General features: G+C 45.9%; 1 protein-coding gene across 3 annotated transcripts; it reads left to right on the plus strand.

Annotated features, from left to right (window-relative positions):
- The first annotated feature begins 1,426 nt into the window (after positions 1-1,426).
- PRR15 (proline rich 15) lies at positions 1,427-12,387 on the plus strand. Of its 3 annotated transcripts, XM_081833968.1 has the most exons (3): positions 2,687-2,715; positions 8,010-8,111; positions 10,751-12,387. In XM_081833968.1, exons 2-3 carry the CDS (start codon positions 8,065-8,067, stop codon positions 11,238-11,240), a joined length of 537 nt encoding a protein of 178 aa, XP_081690094.1. In that variant the 5' UTR covers positions 2,687-2,715; positions 8,010-8,064; the 3' UTR covers positions 11,241-12,387. The 3 variants fall into 3 exon arrangements, with proteins under 3 accessions (XP_081690095.1, XP_081690094.1, XP_081690096.1); XM_081833969.1 differs by lacking the exon at positions 8,010-8,111 and having other exon boundaries at positions 1,427-2,715; XM_081833970.1 differs by lacking the exons at positions 2,687-2,715; positions 8,010-8,111 and adding an exon at positions 3,048-3,169.
- Positions 12,388-21,156: the final 8,769 nt, after the last annotated feature.

Below are 21,156 nucleotides of genomic sequence, written 5' to 3' on the forward strand. Positions count from 1 at the left end.
CAATTTTATACAAAACTCAAGTATGGAAGAAAGCTACATTATGTTATCCAAGAAATCTTACTCCCTTTTATTATTTCCTTTACTTCCACATGGCTCTCAGTATGTTGAATCACATTATTCAAAGGCTTATTAAGTGCCTGAATGAGAAAACACGCTGAACTATATTACAGAAGTTTCTTCTTGTACTATTTTATGGAAACTGGTTTTGCCAGTTTGTTTTTTGAGCTCAAGATGCATTGTACATAATACAATGACTACATAATACATCCCAGGGCTGTGCCCAAAGTCCATACTGAAATCTGGCAATGATGTCTCAAGAAGTAAAACTGATCTCTGCCTAAAAAGCCAGCATTTCACTGGTGGGCTTCTGCAATTTATTTGCGGAAGGGTACTTCGCGTGCCTTGAGCTTCACAAACAAACATCCCTGACACACATTCCCCAGCAAATTTTGTGCTCTCTGATGCATCTCCAAACTCTTAAGTACACTGCGAGCCTGTAGACTGAGGGTAAATGAATCAAGGCCTTTAAAGGGGTCAGTAACAGGACATAGTGTCTTCATTTCCAACTAAACTACTACTATATAAACACAAGAAGTGCATAAAGGTCTTCTGAAGTCCATGTGAAATCTTGCGACTGTTTTTTTACTGATAACTTTCAACAAGTTCAGAAAGCCCTCCAATGCTCTTTGTATCCATCATGCTAACTCTATTGTGCCCACCTGTTCCCTGTCTCAGGTACCTAGCAAGGCTCCCTTGCTAAAACAACTTCAGAGAAAGTCAAAGAACCTGCTTATTTTATCATACAGGCAACTCCCAATTTTAAGTGAAATCGCATATATCTGAAGAAGTGTGCATGCACACGAAAGCTCATACCTAGAACTAACTCAGTTGGTCTTTAAGGTGCTACTGGAAGGAATTTTTTTATTTTGTTTTGACGCATATATCTGAATCATAATTGAAAAAGCCCCCGTTCCGTCTCCGCCCCTGTCCCATTCTGCCCCTTTTGTGATGTTTTTGTGGCGGTTTTGGGTCACTTCCCGGGTTGCACAAATATCTGACGCACCTAAAACAATTGCTGCTTGCACACACCATCCTTAAATTCCTGAGGGCTGGAATCTGTTGTGGAGAAAGAAATTCTCAAATTATTTTGAGATTTAGGTGGCAGGATAGATAAATGGTGACCTCTCTAGAATGAGGAGAGTTTTTATAGAGAAGATCCAGGTTGTGAAAATCAATGACTTGCCCAAAACTATCTAATTGTTAACTCAAATCTCAAGTGTCCTCTGTCCAAGGCCAGCATTCGACAATTGGGCAGCACTGCCTTCACACTACTGCCTGAAGTCACTGCACATGGCCTGTTTCACTTAAAAAACACTCCTATGATCTTACACAAGTTTACTTGGAAATGCTCTTAACTTTGCTGAAACTTCATACAAAGAAAGTGTGCCACCTTTCAGCGGCGAAACTAGGCTTTATTTCACCTGGATCAAAGACCCAGTTTGGTGCCACCCCACGCAATTTCAAATACATACAGTGGGGAGCCTCAATGGTGCCCCTCTGGAACCTTCACCCGGGGCAAAAAAACCCCCATCTAGCTCTGCAAAGGAGCATCCTGGTTGCAGAAGTGCCCATTAACAGGAACTGCTGTGTTATCCCATGTTTTGTGGGACATGTGGACTCTGCATCTGCTTCAGTTTTGCTGGGATTGCTTAGGGTTGCCTGGGTGAATCAGCCACACTAGTTCAGCCCCTCAGAGCCCAGACAACAACCCCCTACAGACACATCCTAAGACTTATCATAGCTTGGGAACACACGGCCTAAGATGCCACACAAAATGTGGGCAACGGAAAGCGCTCTACGAAACAAGCAGGGTTTTACGAAGCCTTAAGAGAACGGTTGTGCCTGGCTCTCTCTCATCCCTGCTCCTAGCCAAATGGTCACATGGGCACCAAGTGTGCCAGAAGCGGGGAGAACTCATGACAGCATTATAAGGAAATCAGCGCAGGGCTGAGGAAGAGAGCCAAGTTGTGTGCTGCTGCCATGGCCAGCTTCCAAAAGAGATCAAAGTTGTGCCCTGTAACTCCCTTTGCCTCTTGATTTATACCGTGCTACTACTCCTTCTTCTTCCCAGGCCAATCGTTGTCCAGCTGCCACTGCGAGAGGGACCAATCCCGTTAAGGGAGGAGGAGAAGGGGCGGGGTCCCTTCTCCAGGGCTCACCTGCACCTGCTTCCTTGTGGCCTGAGCATCAGGTGCACCGCTCAGACCTTTCGAGGAAAGTGAGTCGGGCGGGTGGGATTCCCTCGCCACGAAAAGCGCGCGCGAGAGAGAGCTGGCTCCCTTACAGCGCGGCCGCTCTTTCCCAAGCGCCCCCCCCCCCCGCCAGCGGCTCGCGGTCGTCCCTAGAGACGGCTAGCTGAAAGGCCGGCTTCCGACGGCGGATTGTTCTTCACCTGCGAAAGTTGGCGCTCCCTTTTGGAGCGGGCGGGCGCCGGAAGGAGGCCAAGTTCCCTGGCTCGCTCGCTCGCTCGCTCGCTCTCAAGAGTCAGCCTGTTGCTGCGGCAGCGAGTAGTTCCCTCAGAGAAGGAAGCCCAGGTAACGACGCTCTCGGCGAGAGGATGGACTGACTCCTTCCAGCACCGCGCCTGCTCTCGGGGGGAAGAAGAAAAAGAAGAGGAGGAAGAAGAAGAGGAAAAGACGCTCCTCCGGCGCACAGGTGAGAGCCCACGAGAAGGCGCCTTCGCTGGCTTTCTCCTCAGCCGGCAGGTGCTCTCTTCAACAGGTGCCCGGCAAGAGCCCTCTCCGCCTGCGTCTCGCGCGCTCCCGACCTGGAGTGGGGGGTGGGGGTGGGAATCTGCCCAGAGGCGCCCACCTGTCGCGCAGCGCCAAGGGCGCGCGCGCGCTGCTCACCTTGCCCGAGCGCACCTTGCATGCAGCATGAAAGGCAAGGGGGAGGGGCGCGCCTGAGAGGCGGGAGGGAGGGAGGGAGGGAGGGAGGGGGGCTTCCTCAGCCTGGTCAGGGAGAGGGGGGCCAGCCGGCAAAAGATGCTGCGTGGGCGGGCGCGGAGCTGGGCTGCCACCTCCTTCCTGTCAGCTGCCCTAAGTGTGGAGGCAAGGGCGCTTCAGCGTGGCTGATGCGGAGCAATTGGGGATTTTCGTGCCTTAGCACGGTGAGTTGAGTGGGACTTTTTCCCCAAGAAGTGTGCATGGGGTTCTATCTGTCTGTCTGTCTGCCTGTCTGCCTGTCTATCTGGTTTGTAGAGTTATTACAATGGTACCTCAGGTTACATACGCTTCAGGTTACAGACTCCGCTAACCCACCCAGAAATAGTGCTTCAGGTTAAGAACTTTGCTTCAGGATGAGAACAGAAATCGTGCTGCGGCGATGCAGCCAGCAGGAGGCCCCATTAGCTAAAGTGGTGCTTCAGGTTAAGAACAGTTTCAGGTTAAGAACGGACCTCCGGAACGAATTAAGTACTTAACCCGAGGTACCACTGTACTATTTACAGATTTATTACCTTTATCTTCCAAGGATCTCAAGGTGGTGTCCATGGTTCTCCCTTCCTCCTCATTTCATCCTCACAACAACCCTGTGAGGTAGGTTAGGCTAAGGGATGGTGACTGGCCCCAAGGTCACCCAGTGAGCTTCATGGCCGAGTGGGGATTTGACCTCTGGCCTCCCAAGTGATAGTCCAATACTCTTAATTTATTCCTGCGTTGCAGGGGGTTGGACTAGATGACACCTTGGGTCCCTTGCAGCCCTACGGTTCTACGATTCAATCCTAAAGACACGTGCCGAGAACCAACAGTGCCGTCCTGTATATGTTTGCTCCGAGGAAAGCCCCGTTGATTTCAGTGGGACTTGTTGCTAGCTAAGTGTGTACAAGATTGCAGTCCAAGGCTGCAATCCTGGGTCATGTACTTGGCAGCAAGCCCCACTGAAGACATCTGGGCTTTCTTCTGATTAAAGGTGCATGGGGTCAATTTTATAATCCTGCTGAATGAACTTGACGGGAACTATGTCTGAGGGTCCCAGTACACTACTGTAATCTCTGAAGAGCTCTGAAATGGAGGGTTGCTATTTACACATGCACACACCCCTCCCCTCCCTTTCTGCATAATAGACAGAAATCCAACAGGCTTTGTTTTTCCCCCAGTAGCTCTGGATTAAGCAACCGGTAAAGGACAATCCTAAAGAAGCATGTGTCTAGCAGGTGAAGCAGTTTGGGGATTATAGCTCTACTATAAAAAAAATCCCCAGTTTCACCCCACTTTTCAAATTAGCAAAATGTTGACAGCTAAGGATTATCTAGCTCTGATGGTGTTTCCTGTTTGGCAGGGGGTTGGACTCGATGGCCCTTGTGGTCTCTTCCAACTCTATGATTCTAGCCATAAAAAATAACCCCAGTTATAAAGTGCATTTTTCTGCTGTGTCCTCAGTTGCACCTGCTGAGTTGTTTCCTTGCACAGTACAGGTGCAACTTGGGCCCTCCAGCTATGACTTGCAACAAGCTTAATTAACAAACGCAGCAAAGAGCTGCTACCTCAGTATCCAAGTCCTGCTGGAAAGGGGGCCGCCACTATTAGATAAATGTTGCAATTAACTGTTCCAAAAAGAAAAAAAGCTTAGTTTATCGCTTTTACCTGCTGTTCGAAGGAACCTGCTTCATTCTGGTCTTTGCAGCAATTCAGTGAGTTGCATTCTCTTCGATGGATTCTGCGTGTACAAAATACTACACGCTGTGGGTGAAATCCTGGCCCCAGTGCAGCCAGTATGAATGTTCCATCATTCAAGAGAGCAAGAATGTTTTTTGCTTAACAAGCAAGCAGGAAACATCTCAGAAATGAAAGCATGTTGAAGATTTAGGAGAGAGTTTCTAAACTGCCTGGCCCTACCTGTCATGATCATCAGTTTATGATGACAAACCATAGCACTGTTTGTGTGATAAGGCTGTGCAAAATCTGAAAGCTGCCTTGTAGGAAGGAGCAAGGTTTGCCTTTCATTTCCTTATCAAGCTGAAGGAACACCACCAGCAAACTTTTACAGAAACATTTATAGTTGGTTTGTGCAGCTGCATGGAGAAGAACCACTTATGTAGTGACTCAGCCGATGTGTGCACAAAATAGAAAACCAGTGAGTTAAGTTTGCAGAACGGAAGGGGCACGCATGTGACTGTCTCCTCCTAGCAATTCAGCTCCCAGGGTGAAGTAGTCCCAGGAAATTAATCCTCAGTCTCCATGTCACAGAGCCATGATCGCTAAATTGAACCTCCATGTTCAGAGACAGTGTACTATTATTTATTAACATCTCAACCTTTGTCATAAGATACCCCCAGGGTGGGTATATATATGTCTGACTTCCAGGTCCTGGCAGAGAAAAAAAGGAGTAGCCATTACTATTGTGATTTGCTTGAATATTTCCTTAAGGTATCTGCCTGTCAATTATTGGAACTAGATGGACAACTGCATTTAAGTCTCATCAGACAGTAGGACACAATTAGGGAACAAATGAGACCTACAGTACGTGCATCTGGTGTCTGTATGCCTTCAAGGAATGCATTAAAAAGAAATTCCGAAAGTGCAGAAAAATGAGCTATATTTGTGCCATGCGTTCAAAGGGAATGGAGAAGAGAAGAAACAATCCCAACCGAGGCAAAACACTGATAATTGGGTATATCTGATTATGCAGATATGCTGAAACTAGAATACAGAATATACTTTTAATTCTGTCTCTTCTACTTTTTGCTCTGCACGAGGTGGCTAGGTATCAATTGGCTCACAATCCATCCTTATCCGTGTTTACTTGGAAGTTGGGGTACTGAGTTCAGTGAAACTTGGGCTGAACTGCAGTTTTCTGCTCACTCAGTTTGGGTGGTTTTGGCCTAAGACCAAATCATTTTGTTCCCATTGTTTGCTGTGAACAACATACCAATGCAAAATTCACAAACCTGAAAAGTTAACATTTCAATCCCACTTAGCAAATTTTTGTAAGCTGATGGTGCTGAACTTTGCTGCAAATGTTCAACTATAGCTGGACTTGTCAGGAGGTACTGCTGGATCAGAAACCCAGTGTACTGGAAATACCACAAGTCTCTGTTTAAATCTTCAAACCAAAGAAGCTTTTGATGAATTGTGCTAAGCAACTGAATTCTTGGTTGCTTAGCCAGTCTTGGAAAGGTTTAACTACTGCTAATGACTTCATTAGTACAAAAGAAGGTTATGCAGTGTGGAAAGGTTTTAACTCTCCAAAGCATTCTAGATGAATTAAAGTTTGCATAGTTTCCTCACCAATGTGCTTAGGAATGGACACAGTTCCTATCCTATGAAATCTATCAACAGTGGCAGGTTGAGAACAGCTGAGTCCTGCTCAATCCTCTGTCTTGATCTGGGAGTAAGTCCCATTAAATTCAATGGAACTTACTTGTGAGTAGACATGCGCAGACTACTGCTGTTAGAAGCAAAGATGATAAGACACTGACAAATTGTCTTAATGTAAAACGTTGCCCAGTTCTGTGGACATTAGACCTCTTGATTTTCAAGACAATTAGCTTGCACTTTGCCATTAATAAACTGCAACCCTAAGCCTTGCCAGTGAACATTCTACCAAGAAGCAGAGTTCAAAAACATCGTAAGCAGGACATAAGAAGTGGCCTACTGAACAAGACCAAAGGACCATCTAGTCCCGCATCCTATTTTCAGAGTGGCCAATTAGATGCCTATGGGGAACTCACAAGCAGGACATGAGTTTAACAGCATTTGTGGTACCCAGCACACTGTCTTTCGTAGTGGTGGTACACACATCTTCAATAAGCCTTTGAGAGCCTTATCCTCCGTTATTTGTTGAATTCCCTTCTAAAACCATCCAAGTTTGTGACCATTACTACATATAGTAGTAGAGAATTACAATAATCCCAAAATTTATGTGCATTTAACTTGGGCACATTCAGCTTTATGTACTTCACAATAAATAAATTAAAGGGAGCGGATAGAGGGTGGACATCCAGGAAAAAAGACATTGGTAATCTCACCTGCCATTGCACCCAAAGTGCTTTGACTGTATGTGATTCCGGCTTTAGGCACAATCCCTAAAACATAATACCCACTTAAGTTACAGGCTTACTGTACACTATTTAGCTATGTACTGTGTGATGTATTTCTTTTGCCCATCTTAAATCTTCCAAGAGCTTCATTGCATGACCGCAGGCTCTAGTATAGGAACAGATAACTTGGAGCCTGAAAGCAGTACATAATTGTCATTTTAAAAAATAATAATTAAATGACCATTCCTAAGGATCCATGCAGATTCTAAATTTCTAAAAGTAAAAAATTACACACACGCACACACATATTCTTGTATGGACTACTCCTTCAAGACCCCCTGTTGTGATTATGGAATGCCAGAAGGTACTTGTGATATCTCCAAGTATGTATTTTTTAAAAAAAGGCCACACCCACTTATACACTTTGGCCACACCCACTTTTGCATGCAATCCTCAGAAGGTTGGCCATCAGTAAGTGCAGCCATTGGGCTGGAAAAAATGATTGCTGCCACTTTTCTAGTATGAGGAGGGATAAAATACCTCTAATCCACTTTCTTCACACTATGCATCTCTCTTTTTTTCACATCTCTATCCTGTCTCCCCGTAAAGGGACCCCTGACCATTAGGTCCAGTCGTGACCGACTCTGGGGTTGTGGTGCTCATCTCGCTTTATTGGCTGAGGGAGCCGGCGTACAGCTTCTGGGTCATGTGGCCAGCATGACTAAGCTGCTTCTGGTGAACCAGGGCAGCACACGGAAACGCCGTTTACCTTCCCGCCAGAGCAGTACCTATTTATCTACTTGCACTCTGACGTGCTTTCGAACTGCTAGGTGGGCAGGAGCTGGGACTGAGCAACGGGAGCGCACCCCGTCACGGGGATTCGAACCGCCGACCTTCTGATTGGCAAGTCCTAGGCTCTGTGGTTTAACCCACAGCGCCACCCGCATTACTTCCCCCCTAAACTTTAAAGTCCCAAATGTAGATTTCCTCATAGGGAAGTTGCTCCAGTCCCTTGATCATTTGGGATGCACCTTTTCTGCACTTCTTCCAGCTCTGGAATATTCCCTTTGAGGTATGACATCCAGAACTAATACAAAGTATTTCAAGTGTTATCACGCCATGGATTTGTACAACTGAATTAGGCAGTTTCATTTTCAATTCCCTTCCTAATGATCTTAGTAGACATGGGTTTTCATTTTTTTCACAGCTGCACACATGGAGTTGACATTTTCACTGACCTATTAACTATGATTCCTAAGATCTCTTTTCCAGATAGTCACTGTCAGATCATACACCACTGGCATATATGAAGTTTGGGATGTGTTGTTGTTTTTGACCCAATGTGCATCGCTTTATACTTGCTTACATTGAGTCATATTTGGCATTTTAATGCCTATTCTGCCAATTCGGGAGAGTTCCGTTTGGAACTCTTCTCAAACCCTTTTTGTTTTGGCATCCTCAACAGTTGTGTGCTATCAGCAGACTTGGACGTCTCAGTACTTTCTCCTAACTTCATATCATTTATGAAGTGACACAGTACGGATCCTTGAGGGATTCCACTTCTTACATCCCTCCCATTTGAGAACGGTCCATTCATTCCAACTCTCTGCTGATCCATGACCTGTCTCCTTATTCCATGACTGCTAGTTTGCTCGGGAGTCTTTGGCGAGGGACTTTATTGAAAGTTTTTTGAAATTTAAGTATATAATGTCTACTGAATCCTGCCAATATTCTCAATTCAGACATCTCAGAAATGCAGTCGCCCTCCCACTGGTTCTTTGGACACTTTTTGAAAACTTATTTACCGTGGAGTTTGGTTGAGAATGTTGAGAATTCACTCTTCCTCACTGGACCGTATATAATTTTGATATTTTATGGCTGCTTCTGGTTTAAGATATTGTTGTGGCCCACTGTGGGATTCTTAATAAGGAGCAGGCCAAAAGTCTTCAAATAACTGTTTGTTGACACTCTCAAAGAAACTGTGAGACGACTGGAAGCAGCAATGCTGGTGGTTCTTCTGTATATAATATAAATATATTAAATAATAAAATACATATTTATTAGCAGGCGATTTGGTTAGTGTGATGATGTCATTTTTCACAAGCTTGTTTCTTCAGGGTTTTTATTTATTTATTAACTCTCCTCCTGAGCAGAAAACAAGAGGGCTTTTCTTCCTTTCGGCATCTTGCAGGAGGGCTGCTGCAAAGTGTATTACCTGGTTGGCTTTGCATCCTAGCACATTTAGGGGTGCTACATATTTGGAAAAGTGTTTTATGTGTTTTTGTTTTGTTTTTTAATAGGTTTACAAGGAAATGATTACAAATCTTTACTTCATACTACAGTGGTGCCCCGCAAGACGAACGCTCGCAAGACGGAAAACCCGCTAGACGAAAGGGTTTTCCGTTTTGGAGGCGCTTCGCAAAACGAATTTCCCTATGGGCTTGCTTCGCAAGACGAAAATGTCTTGTGAGTTCCTACGGGGTTTTTTCCCCTCCCCCCCCTTTTCCTAAGCCCTAAGCCGCTTATCAGCTGATCCGCTGATAAGCCACTTATCAGCTGATCCGCTAAAAGCCGCTAAACCGCTAATAGTACTAATCCGCTAAGCTGTCAATGGGCTTGCTTCGCAAGATGAAAAAACCGCTATACGAAGAGCCTCATGGAACGGATTAATTTCGTCTTGCGAGGCACCACTGTATTGGGCTGAAAGGGTTGGGGTACCTGGGAGTCCAAAAGTAACTGGAGGGCCATATCAGTCCCCACCAGGGCCAGTGGTGGTGGGACATACACTCCAACATCACCAGGAGGGCCCAGGCCCCACATTCCTAACATAGAGCTTTCATCAGCCCCATTATGCCCCCAAGCTGGGCACTTCCTATTTATGCAGTGGTATCTCTGTGGCGCTGTGGGTTAAACCACAGAGCCTAGGACTTGCCAATCAGAATGTTGGTGGTTTGAATCCCCGCAACGGGGTGCGCTCCCATTGCTTGGTCCCTGCTCCTGCCAACCTAGCAGTTCGAAAGCACACAAGTGCAAGTAGATAAATAGGTACTGCTCCGGCAGGAAGGTAAACGGTGTTTCCGTGCGCTGCTCTGGTTCATGCTGGCCACATGACCCGGAAGCTGTACGCTGGTTCCCTCAGCCAATAAAGCGAGATGAGCGCCGCAACCCCAGTCAGCCACGACTGGACCTAATGGTCAGGGGTCCCTTTACCTATCTCCCTTTTTGGGAGGGGGAGCGTTATATTCAATGTTAGTCCTACTCCGGGTAGAATTACAGAACTGTAGAGTTTGAAGGGACCACAAGGTTCATCTAGTCCAACTCCTTGCAGTGCAGGCATCTTTCGCCCACAACCCTGAGATTAAGAGTCTCAGGCTCTACCAAAGGAGCTATCCTTCAGGACCTCTATGAACCAAAACATTTTTGGCGCAGCCTTGGGGGGGGGGGGCGCTAGGCCTCAAGAAAGCCCTGGCCTCACAATTTGGAAGCGAGTAAATAATAAAATAAAATGGAAGTGGAGTCTCTGCGTATGGTTACGATGACCCTCTTAGACAGTTCCTCCAACGGAGCCTACTAATCGCGCTCCCTGCGTCCGATGAGTCCCGCACCCCTTTAAATGTCTCCTCCCTACCGCGGACCCCAAGTCGGTGAGGGTTCCAGTTCCTGCTGCTAAACAACTAAACAAGCCTCCCTTCTCTCTGTCCTCCCCTCCAGGCCACCGGCCCCGAGTGCAGCGCATCGCCCAGGACCCCTCTGTCCGGGAAGGGGCGCGCGGGCGCCTCCTGCCCTCCGGAAGATGGCCGAGAGCGCCGGCACGGCCGCCCCCTCGACGGGGCCCGCGGCCAAAGGCGGCTCCTCGGGCGCCTGGTGGAAATCGCTGACCAGCAGGAAAAAGCCCAAGGAATCGCCAGCGGCTGCGGCTCCGGCTGCGTGGCCTCCTCGGCAGGTGCCTGAGCCCTCGGAGATGCTCCCCGCCGCGCCCAGCCCCTCGGACTCTCAAGAGACCCAGCAGCCCAACTCGGGCAGCCGCCGGAACCTTAAGATCTCCCGCTCGGGCCGCTTCAAGGAGAAGCGGAAAGTGCGCGCCACGCTGCTGGCGGACAGTCCCCAGCAGCTCTTCGAAGGGGCGCCGGAAGCCGCCGCCGCCGCCGCCGCCGGGAACCCCGCCCCGGCGCGCCCCGCCGAAGAGACGCCCTGCCAGTGACCACGCCTCCCCGCCGGCCCCTGCCAGGCCCAGAGGAGGAGCTGCCTGTCGGATCTTGGGGAGAGGCGGCCGGGTTGCCGCCTCGTCTCCGGCCGAGGGGAGGAGCGTGTGTGTGCGCGCTCGGCTGCGCTTTTGGGCAACTGTGGCCTTGAGGATCCTGCGCGCGAGTTTGCCAAGCCTCATTCGCCCTCGCCGAGGGGACAGATGATGGCGAGGCGGGCGCCTTAGTCGACCACGGGGGTCTCCTGTTTCACGGGGAGGGCCGGAGATCTCTGGGACAATAGGAACATGCAATAAGGAAGAGACCCGCTGAAGTTCAGCTGCCCTTTCCGGTCGTGAAATTAAAGTGTGTTCAGCGGGCAGTGTCCCCAACGAAATCGTCATTGTGGTTTATTTCACGCCCACCACCACCTTTTGCAGAAAACCGCCAGTGCGCAATATGCTGCTATATGGAATAATAATGATAATGGAGAATAAGAATTCTAGCACGCAGCCCCAACTTAGTCCTATGTTTAGGTATTGCAGTAGATGTCCCAAATTGGAAACAAACACACAAACATGGTAAATAGCCCACTGGTGACCTATATCAATGTGCTGCATTGATAAAACTTAACTGCTGCTCTGGGTCAGATGAAGATGTCTTGCTGTTGCCCAAACAACACTTGAGGTCCATTAAGTAAGTACAGTACAGTAATGTCAGGTTTTCCCTGAAGATGCCAGGAGGGACAGAGTTGGAGTGGCAGAGAGACCTAGTGCTGATAAAGTCAAGTGGAACATCTGTATATATATTTTTAAAAGGCACACCAAAATGCTGAGGTTTAAAATAAGTAGAGGGGGTTCCTAGGTGCCTTTTTTATGGGATTTCAGAACACATGTTAAAAACCTGTTTTTGAACGTGACCTGCAACAGGGACCCCCAGTTGTCTGCTCTTGCAAGTCACTGTCATGCAAATAGATTCAGAATTCCAATCTCCTGCATTAGCTGCTCCTGAGAAACAAAATTAAAAATGGAAATGTGGGTTTTATCCATTTTCAGCTGCTCCTGCAATAAAAGAGGCCATGCTGTAATTTTTTTACAAAGAACTAATTACTACAGTCCCAAATGAATAACTTCATTTTAATAAAAAGACACAGGGAAAAAACAACAACCTATGGTTCTCTTTCCTTTATGCCAAGGAGGTTTTTTGTGAGTCTAGTATGCTTTTAATAGCCTCCTTTTGGGAAGAGAGGGAGTTGGAAATGTTCCATCTTATCTTATTTCAAGGCCAAAACCTTCTAGTGGCACCTGGAGATTCTTAACAATTGTATTCCTGTTGGTGGAAATGTCAGTAAATGAATCTGTCTGCTATTCAGTGGATTATAAAGGGAAGGGAGGGAGGTTATAGTTGGGGAAGTACTACACTTCTTGCTCCCAAATTTATTCTCTACAAAGAAGCAGAAAAAGGAAACAACATTTCATTTTGTTTCTGGTAATTAGAAGCAGCTGCTTCAACTGGAACGCAATAAGGGAGTAATATTTGTCATTCTCGTTGTTAAGAGACGAACATGATACATTTTAGTGCTATGGTTCTCAAGTAACCGATACCTCCTCTGGAGAAGCTGAACAAAAGGGACCCAGCCTAAATACCTCTGGGTAAAAGGACTGCTGGAGGAGAACAGAGCTGGGCTGTCTGCTCAGTGCAGTGCCAATAACCCTGCAGCTCAAAATCCCCCAATGCCTCCTGGTGCCAGCCCATAGCAGAATGACAGAAATATCTCCAGGAGTTTCTCTAAGTTCAGATGGAAAGATGTATGTTATCTGTAGGATAGGAAAGTGTGTGGCTTTGAGATTTTGATGGGAATTAAAAAAATAATAATTCTTGAAATTTTATTTGGTAGAGCACTCTACTGGCACTGTGGTCTAAACCACTGAGCTTCTTGGGCTTGCCAATCAGAAAGTTGGCGGTTCGAATCCCTGCAACAGAGTGAGCTCCCATTGCTCTGTCCCAGCTCCTGCCAACCTAACAGTTCAAAGCACCCCTGTGCTAGTAAATTAATAGGTACCACTGCAGTGGGAAGGTAAACAGCGTTTCTGTGCACTCTGGTTTCCATCATGGTGTTCCATTGTGCCAGAAATGGTTTAGTCATGATGGCCGCATGTGGGCAAATGCCAGTTCCCCTGGCCTGAAAGCGAGATGAGTGCCGCAACCCCATAGTCGTCTTTGACTGGATTAAACCATCCGGGGGTCCTTTACCTTTTGTTTTTACCTTTTATATGAACTACATATTAACTGGACACCTGCAATTTAAAATTTGGAGACCTAACAATTTTTACAAAAAAGGAAAACCCACTTTCTGTTTTACAACTGTAGTGTGGCTGCTTTCAAATAATTCTTGCTGTGTCAAAGCTCGCCACAGAACTGTTACAGGTGTATTAGTGTGTTGGAAAGTCTCCGTGCCAGACATGCTGCCGTGGAGACAATAGCACAAATCCTCGTATGTTTTCTGGCATTGCTCTGGATGTGTTTGGAGGAAGCAGACGTGCTTTTTGTAGCCCTGTGTCTCATAGGTTTCAATTCAACATGCTTCTCAATACACACCCTTGGTAATTCTTCATGAAGGCTCCAGCCAGCCTGTATGTAGAACAGGAGTGAGGAACCTTTCTCAGCCTAAGGGCCGCATTTCCTTTTGTGGAACCTTCCAGGGGCCACACACCAGCGAAGGTTGTGCCGAGCCATGATGCCATACATACTTATCATTGAATTCAGTGGGACTTACTTCTGACTGCGCTGTTAGCTCTCTTCCTTTTAAGTTGGGGGTAAAAAATCCTTTTTCTGCAGCAGGAAAACAAAAGCAACATTTAATACAAGCTGTGATACCCACTCCCCCATAGTATTTTAGTTCATTATTTTAAAATGTCAGAAATATCCATCCTTGGAGACTCTAGAGATGCCTTTTCGATCCTGTTAATCCAATTTGGGCAGTAATGCAATCCAGTCCTTTGTTGTAAATGCTGTTTTAAAGGATTCTCCTCTCTTCCCACCCCCTCTCTTTTATTTTTATTTTTTTACATATTAAAAGGGGGGAAAGAGAACGGTGGCTATTTATTACATTTCATCCTTTGGAAAATTAAACTCTAAATAGGAAGTATCCCTAGAAAATAACCAGTTCTAATTCTTTCAAAGAAAGAAGCTTCTGATATAAGCAAAACCACCAGCATACGATAAGAAGAAGAAGAAAAAGTATCACTGGCACCATTTCTAGTGCAATTGCCCAAAGGGAGACAGGATTCACTTTGAGCTGAGGCTCAAGTTGCTGTCCACAGCTGCTCCGAAGGATAGGACATCCTTACACACTTGCAATCTAACCCAAAAAACAATCTGCATAGCCTGCTTTTCTGAAGCCGTTGCAGGTGGGTTTGTCAGCGACCGTGCAAATGCAGGTAAGGCGTGAAGCTTGTGAATGAGTTTGTATTCAGCCATTTTAATGAATCAATTGGTGTTCAGCTCTTCGTTAATATATTGAAAGCAGACAGATGCCACCGCCCCGCCCCCCACCTCCTTTGGAGGGAGTTGTATTTCCAACACAACTAGAAGCGAGTGTCGCTAAGGACTGAGGTGTGGTGTAAAGCTCTAAACAAATGAGAGTGGTCAATAACACTGAGCAAAGTATTTGGCATTTAAATCCTTTATTTATCTTCTCATAAAGTTATGCAACAGGAGGAAATTAGTGGAACAAAAAACCACACATTTGTCGTAGGTGGAACGTAGACTTTAACCCCCTGTTGGCAACACATTTTCTGTACAAACCAGGTTTTTGTGTGTCTAAGGGTCTTTCTGTTTGTTTGTCTGACTGACTGTTAAGCACACACAATGCTGCCGATATTGTGACATAAGACGTTGTTTCTGAATGTTTCTCATAAGCCAAACTTTTCCGTGCTATGACTCACTCCCCCCTTGGCCATCTGCAAACACACCCTTTCGCCAATCTCAATCTGTTCCCTCACCAGAAAGAACACCTCCCTGTTGCCTAAATAAACCACAGCAGCTCCCAGTTCTCTCTGCTTTCATTGAGTACTTAACAATGCATGAAAATGTACCAGCTTAACCAGTAAGCTTTTAAAGAAACAAGTTGCTGAAATTCTGTCCGGTAACTTGCAGGGGGTACTGGCTTGATTATGCCTAACTACCCGTCATGCTAGGAACTGGTGCAGTGTTTCTGTGAAAAACAGAAAATACCTAGGGCAGAGGTGGGGCATCTTTTTCAGGCTAAGCACCTTATTCCTTTAAAGAAAGAAAACAGCTCAGTCTTAGTGATCACAGCAACCCTTCTCAGTAGGTCTTGCCCCAATGAGGCTGTTGCGAGGACTGAAGGTCCCGCCTTCCCACTGCTCTCTAAGGCTCCTGCCCTAGTTCCTTTCCCAGCACCCTAAGGCTCTGTCATCCTGCCTCTTGTTGCTCCACCCACTTCATTTCTCTGGGAGACCAGCGGTGAAGGGAATTGGTTGCAGCAGGAGGCGGAGACTCCCTGGCTTCTTCTGCAGCCTGCCTCGCCTTTGTCCCCTGGCTCCCCTCCTCTCCTGCATTTGAGTCTGGACTGCTCTCTGCCACAGCCTCTTCCTGCTCACTAAACCCTGTTGCCTCTTCAGCTTCTGACACTTCCTCCTCCCAGTTTTCTCCCTTTGACCATGCATTGTCATCCCACCACCAATCCCCTGGCTCTGAGCTTTCTTCCCCTGGGGATTCCCTTGGGGGGGTTCCCCCACCTGGTGCCTCCCACCACTCTTCTGCATCTAGCCGGTCCATGACACTTGCGAAGGGATGCATTCGGTTCCCCATTCCTGATTTAGGACCCAGCAATTATTCTCCTAGATGGGAATTTCAGCAGTGAAAAATCAGGCACCGTTCATGCAGCAGAACATGCTCAGCTGGAAGTCAGGGTAACCCACTATGCAAGCCTGCAATGGTCCAATAGGAGGAGGGAGACAGCTGTCCTCTCCTGGCTCAGATCCCTGAACTTCATACGCACAACAGCGTTAGAATTAAAATGGTTATGTAAAATGGTTACATCAATTTTGCCTTGAATAAGGAAGCCAGTTCAAACTGATGCTTTGATATAAAACACATCATGTGATGTTGGGTAAAACACATGCAGTCAGCCTGATCTAGGTCAAAAGACTAAACGTTCTCTGAGCTGCCAGATGGAAATCAGAGGGAATTCAATTGTGTGCTATAACCTTCTCATAGGTCTGTATGAGAGCAAATGGTGGATCACTTGTTGGAAACATATGTGCAAAGCATGCTACATAATACCCAGTTTCCATATGTAAAGAGCTTTTGTGGTGGTGCATTTTCAAAGAAGGAATCCCTCCTCCTAAGTTGGCAGAGATTCCAGTTCACATTGTGAAGCCAGCGGAGTAGTATAGCAATCAACATTATTTACATCATAATTCAATGGACATTTGTTATGTGGTTAATAAAGATACTTTAATACAAAATGTACTTGAGTGATATTCCTTGCTGAACTATATAACCTTTCTGTAAGCTTGGCAAGGATAATTACAAAAATTCCCAGAGGGGTAACTATGTGAGCCTACTAGAGCAACAACAAAGAGTCTTGGGTTGTGGCACCTGAAAGAAGAACACATTTTATTAAGATATCAGCTTTCAGGGACTATAGTGCACTTCACTGGATGGATCTAATGAACTGCACTCTAGCCTATGAAAGAATAACATTTGTTAGACTTTTAGGTGCCACAGAACTATTCACTGCTGCCAACCCAAGTTGAGAATTTAGACTTGAAGACCATGATGCCCTCCAGGCTTTATAGCAAGGACATTCCTAAGTGCTTAAAAGGACTCAGGGCACATATCATAACCCTGAGGTTGGAATCCCCTTCTTTGGGGAATGAGGTTAAAAATTCGGAATCAGAAACAGAATTGTGTGCAGGGTCAACCCCAGAAACACTTCCACCAGACATGACTGAAGTGCCAGTTCCTCTCTGGCCCAAGGGTATCACATTGTTGCCCTCTGGCTTCCATCGCAGAATTCCCAGTACAACCAGAATCTATAGCGCTCTCTTGGAGTAAATGGCTATTGGAGCAATCTGAGGCACTTTTCAGTGAATGTGAAGCTTGCAAGTAGGACAGACCTGAAGCAACACTAGAGCTCTGCTTTCCTTTCCCACATCTGTGATGGGATTTATTTATGCTTAATTTTTAAATATATACTCCCCCTTGGGTTATGGTGGTAATTTAGTCGGGATTTCCCCCTTTAATTCTCCTTTTAAAAACAGCTGCATGTAATAGCCAACTGAAGAGATTCAGCTCATTAAAAAGATTGGAAGTAACACCAGGGAATTGCTAGGCCTAAGCATACTTGTTTAGTCTTGCTATGATTGCTGCTTCTTTTCTTAGAATAAAATCCTCATTATTTACCCCTGCCTCAGTTCTTGGACACAACACTTACATATAAAACAATGAAATATCGCAGAATTGTAAAATCACAGTTACAAAGTTCTTGGAAAACAACAGAAGAGCAAATAGTGCAGAGGAATTAGTTGCCTCATAAATTCATATTTGCAGACGTACTGTTTGTCTCCACCAAGTAGCTATGACAGTCGGCATTTCTGGGCCCATCTTACACCTCCAGTTCCAGTGATCACATTCTGAATCTATGTGTGCATAAGGTACTCATCTGGATCATTGTTTGTAGGATCTTGGCTAGAACAAAGACATTCTCAGTGCTCTCTTGGACTTCCAAATAAGTCAGTGGGAATTTTGCCATTGCATTACGTGAGAGTTGTCATGAATTGAGTTAATGGCTGATTTGGGCATTTGAACCCAGGATTCCTGGGTCACGTGGACTGCCATATTAGGGGTGCAGTGGACAAAGACACACACCCACACCCCAGGTTCTAGGAGGTCCACCAAATCCCACAATCATACACAGATTACAGCTTTTTATTTATCAGATTTTTTTAAAAGTTACTAATGCGAAGAAATAAAACATTGTAATATACAGTGGTACCTCGGGTTACAGACGCTTCAGGTTACAGACGCTTCAGGTTACAGACTCTACTAACCCAGAAATAGTACCTCGGGTTAAGAACTTTGCTTCAGGATGAGAACAGAAATCGTTCGTCAGTGGTGCGGCAGCAGTGGGAGGCCCCATTAGCTAAAGTGGTACCTCGGGTTTCAGGTTAAGATTGGACCCCCAGAACGAATTAAGTTCTTAACCCAAGGTGCCACTGTAATTGTCATGAACTTACAGGACAACGGGGAGGAGGAAGTGGACCCTGATGTGGGGTGTAGCCAGGACTGGGACACACCAGGGCATGCCAGAGATGGGGAAGGAGAAGTTGGTGTAGGAAGCACGCATGGGATGACAGAGGATGGCGAGGTGAGGGATGTCAGTGCACAGGAACCAGAACAGCAGGGCTCATCGCAAGAGGTAGAAGGGGCCCTGTCTCCACGGCAGGCTCTCTATGACATTCCAGCTGTTTTTGGACTACAACTCCCATCATCCCTAGCTAGCAAGACCAGTGGTCAGGTGGGACTTGCTAGCTCTGGGAGGAAGTGTGTGATTCCTCTGCTGGAGTAGGCTTGGAGCAGGTGAGGGTCACCTGCCTCATCAAGGCCAGATGCTGCAATCAGCATGCAAAGTATAAAAGGGCAGCAGAGATGAGATGCTGTGTTTGCTCAACTTTCCGCGTTGGTGGGACCATGGCTTGGATGGTCAAGGGAGCGCTTCAGGGCTGACCTCCAGGTGTCCTGACCCCTGAATTGGCTGCAGAGGAGGGATCCTGGCCTGACTGGATTCCTGACCTGTTGGTCTGCCGGACTGCATGCTAGCATCTACTATGGGATTGTGCACTCCAGTGGCACTTGCCACCAGGTACCCCATGGTTCAGGGCAATAATATGCTAACATAATGTTGATATGTCAATGAATATTATGTATAAAGTTGCAGCTGTAATTTATATGCTTTCTAAAGGTATGCACTTCATATTTAATTGAATAAATTTATTATATTTGATCTCCAGTAAGGAGGTGTGTAATTGGATACCAGTTTATAAATTGGGAACCCCCCCCCAAAAAAAATGTATATAGCACTGGGGCTCACAACAAAGTTATTGTTACATATTAGATAGCTGATATATGGCCACAGAGGACTTGGGTACTTTTCAGAGCAAATACTTGCAAGAGAAAGAGATGGAGAGGCTAAAATATATAGACATCATACTGGCCATGAATGATTATGAGAAGCAGGATGGTGCGATGTTGCTTTTTGACCACATTGTTCTCAGTTGAAATTTGTGGCAAAGCAGTATCTTGGGAAAGCATGGGAATGATTCTAGAAATGCATACTCATATATCCTGTTAGATTCAACTTTAATTCTTTGATATTTGATAAAGGAAGCCTGAAACAAGCAGAAAAAAACGGACCAGGGTCATGCTATGCAGCTATTAAGAATGGGCAATGTCCATGCAATCATAAACACAAGCAATTATAAAGCAGTAAAATAAGTTCCACACCCCTGAGGTCAAATGAACTGATAATTTCTTAGAGTCACACCCATCATGATGAATCACGCCCTGCAGGGTCCTTCCCAATGGAGATTTGAAAGGTTGTTAGCTTTTAGGGATTTTCTTGTATTTTTTTCAGATAACAGCTTTGTGTTTGCGTGCATGCTGGTTCTAGTAACTCTCCAAAGCCCAAATTTCTCTATACGGTTACACTTTCGATGATATTTTATGGCACAGCCTTCACTTGGAGAATTTGATAATCAGCTTTCTAAGATTCTAATTCAGGGATTGCCAACAAGGTGCCCTCCACAAGTTTTGGGCTACAACTCGCATCATCTCTGACAACACCGGATTTTGGGCAGCGTGGCCAGTTCTGCCACACATGGCGCTGAGCTGAGCAAGCGCAAAATGTAGAAGATCCATAATTGAGAAGATCTATTTGGGGGTGCCAAATTTTGGCCCTGCACAGGGCACCATATTTTGAAAGAATACCGAAGTCTGCCCCTGTGCCTGACCACTGGGCTAGGGATATTGGGAGTTGTAGTCCAACAACATCTAGGAACTCAAGGTTGAGAAAGGCTGCTCTAGCTTGCTCACCACACTTGTTTCTTGCTCTGCACATGCTTAAACACTTGTTGTGACCATGCTATGAGTGGTAGCACTAGATCACGGGTTTTCGGCTGGAGAGCCGGGACCCAGAACTGGTTCACAGTCGGCTCTAAGATGGGTTTCAACGGCAGCACTATTGTCATAGAAACAGATGTGTGTCAGTTAAAGGCAGGTCCCAGTTATGAGACAGCTGAAGACTACTTCTCTATTTGAATATGCAGGAAATCTTAACGTAAAGCCCAAACGGCACTGGTCTACAACTTTGCCTGGGTTTCTTTTTCCATTCCTGCTATTCCAGGCAATCAGGTAGCAATACAATTCCAGTGTAGTGGAAGGTTTTAAATATGTAAAAATAATCCAAGTTTTGTTTTTCATCAAAGAGATAGCTTGCCTCGATTGTGCTTGTTTAGGGCAGCATCAAGGGACATATTCGCCCCATGCATGCAGAGGCCACATTCCAACTCAATGCACAAGGTAGCAGTGACATGCACAGCAAGCATGATTCTTCTGGCTGCTTGGCAAACTGAGATTGAGGCTTATTTGCAAGGTAATTTATGTTCCTAGGCAACATTTATGACAATTCTATAAAAGTTCCTCTGCAGGGATATCATGGCATTGCAAAAGTATTGCTATCATAAAGTAGGATGTTATCTGTTTCTGAACTACAATTAAGCTATAATATTAACAAAGGTCAAGTCTGTGAGGGATTAGCAGCCCCAACTAACAAATGCATATTATTGCTTGTTAGCATGAGAAGGGGCTACGACCACAGAGCTGCACTGCTGACACTTAGACCACAGA

The sequence above is a fragment of the Podarcis erhardii genome, assembly GCF_964252035.2.
Source record: "Podarcis erhardii genome assembly, chromosome: 12".
NCBI lineage: Eukaryota > Metazoa > Chordata > Lepidosauria > Squamata > Lacertidae > Podarcis > Podarcis erhardii.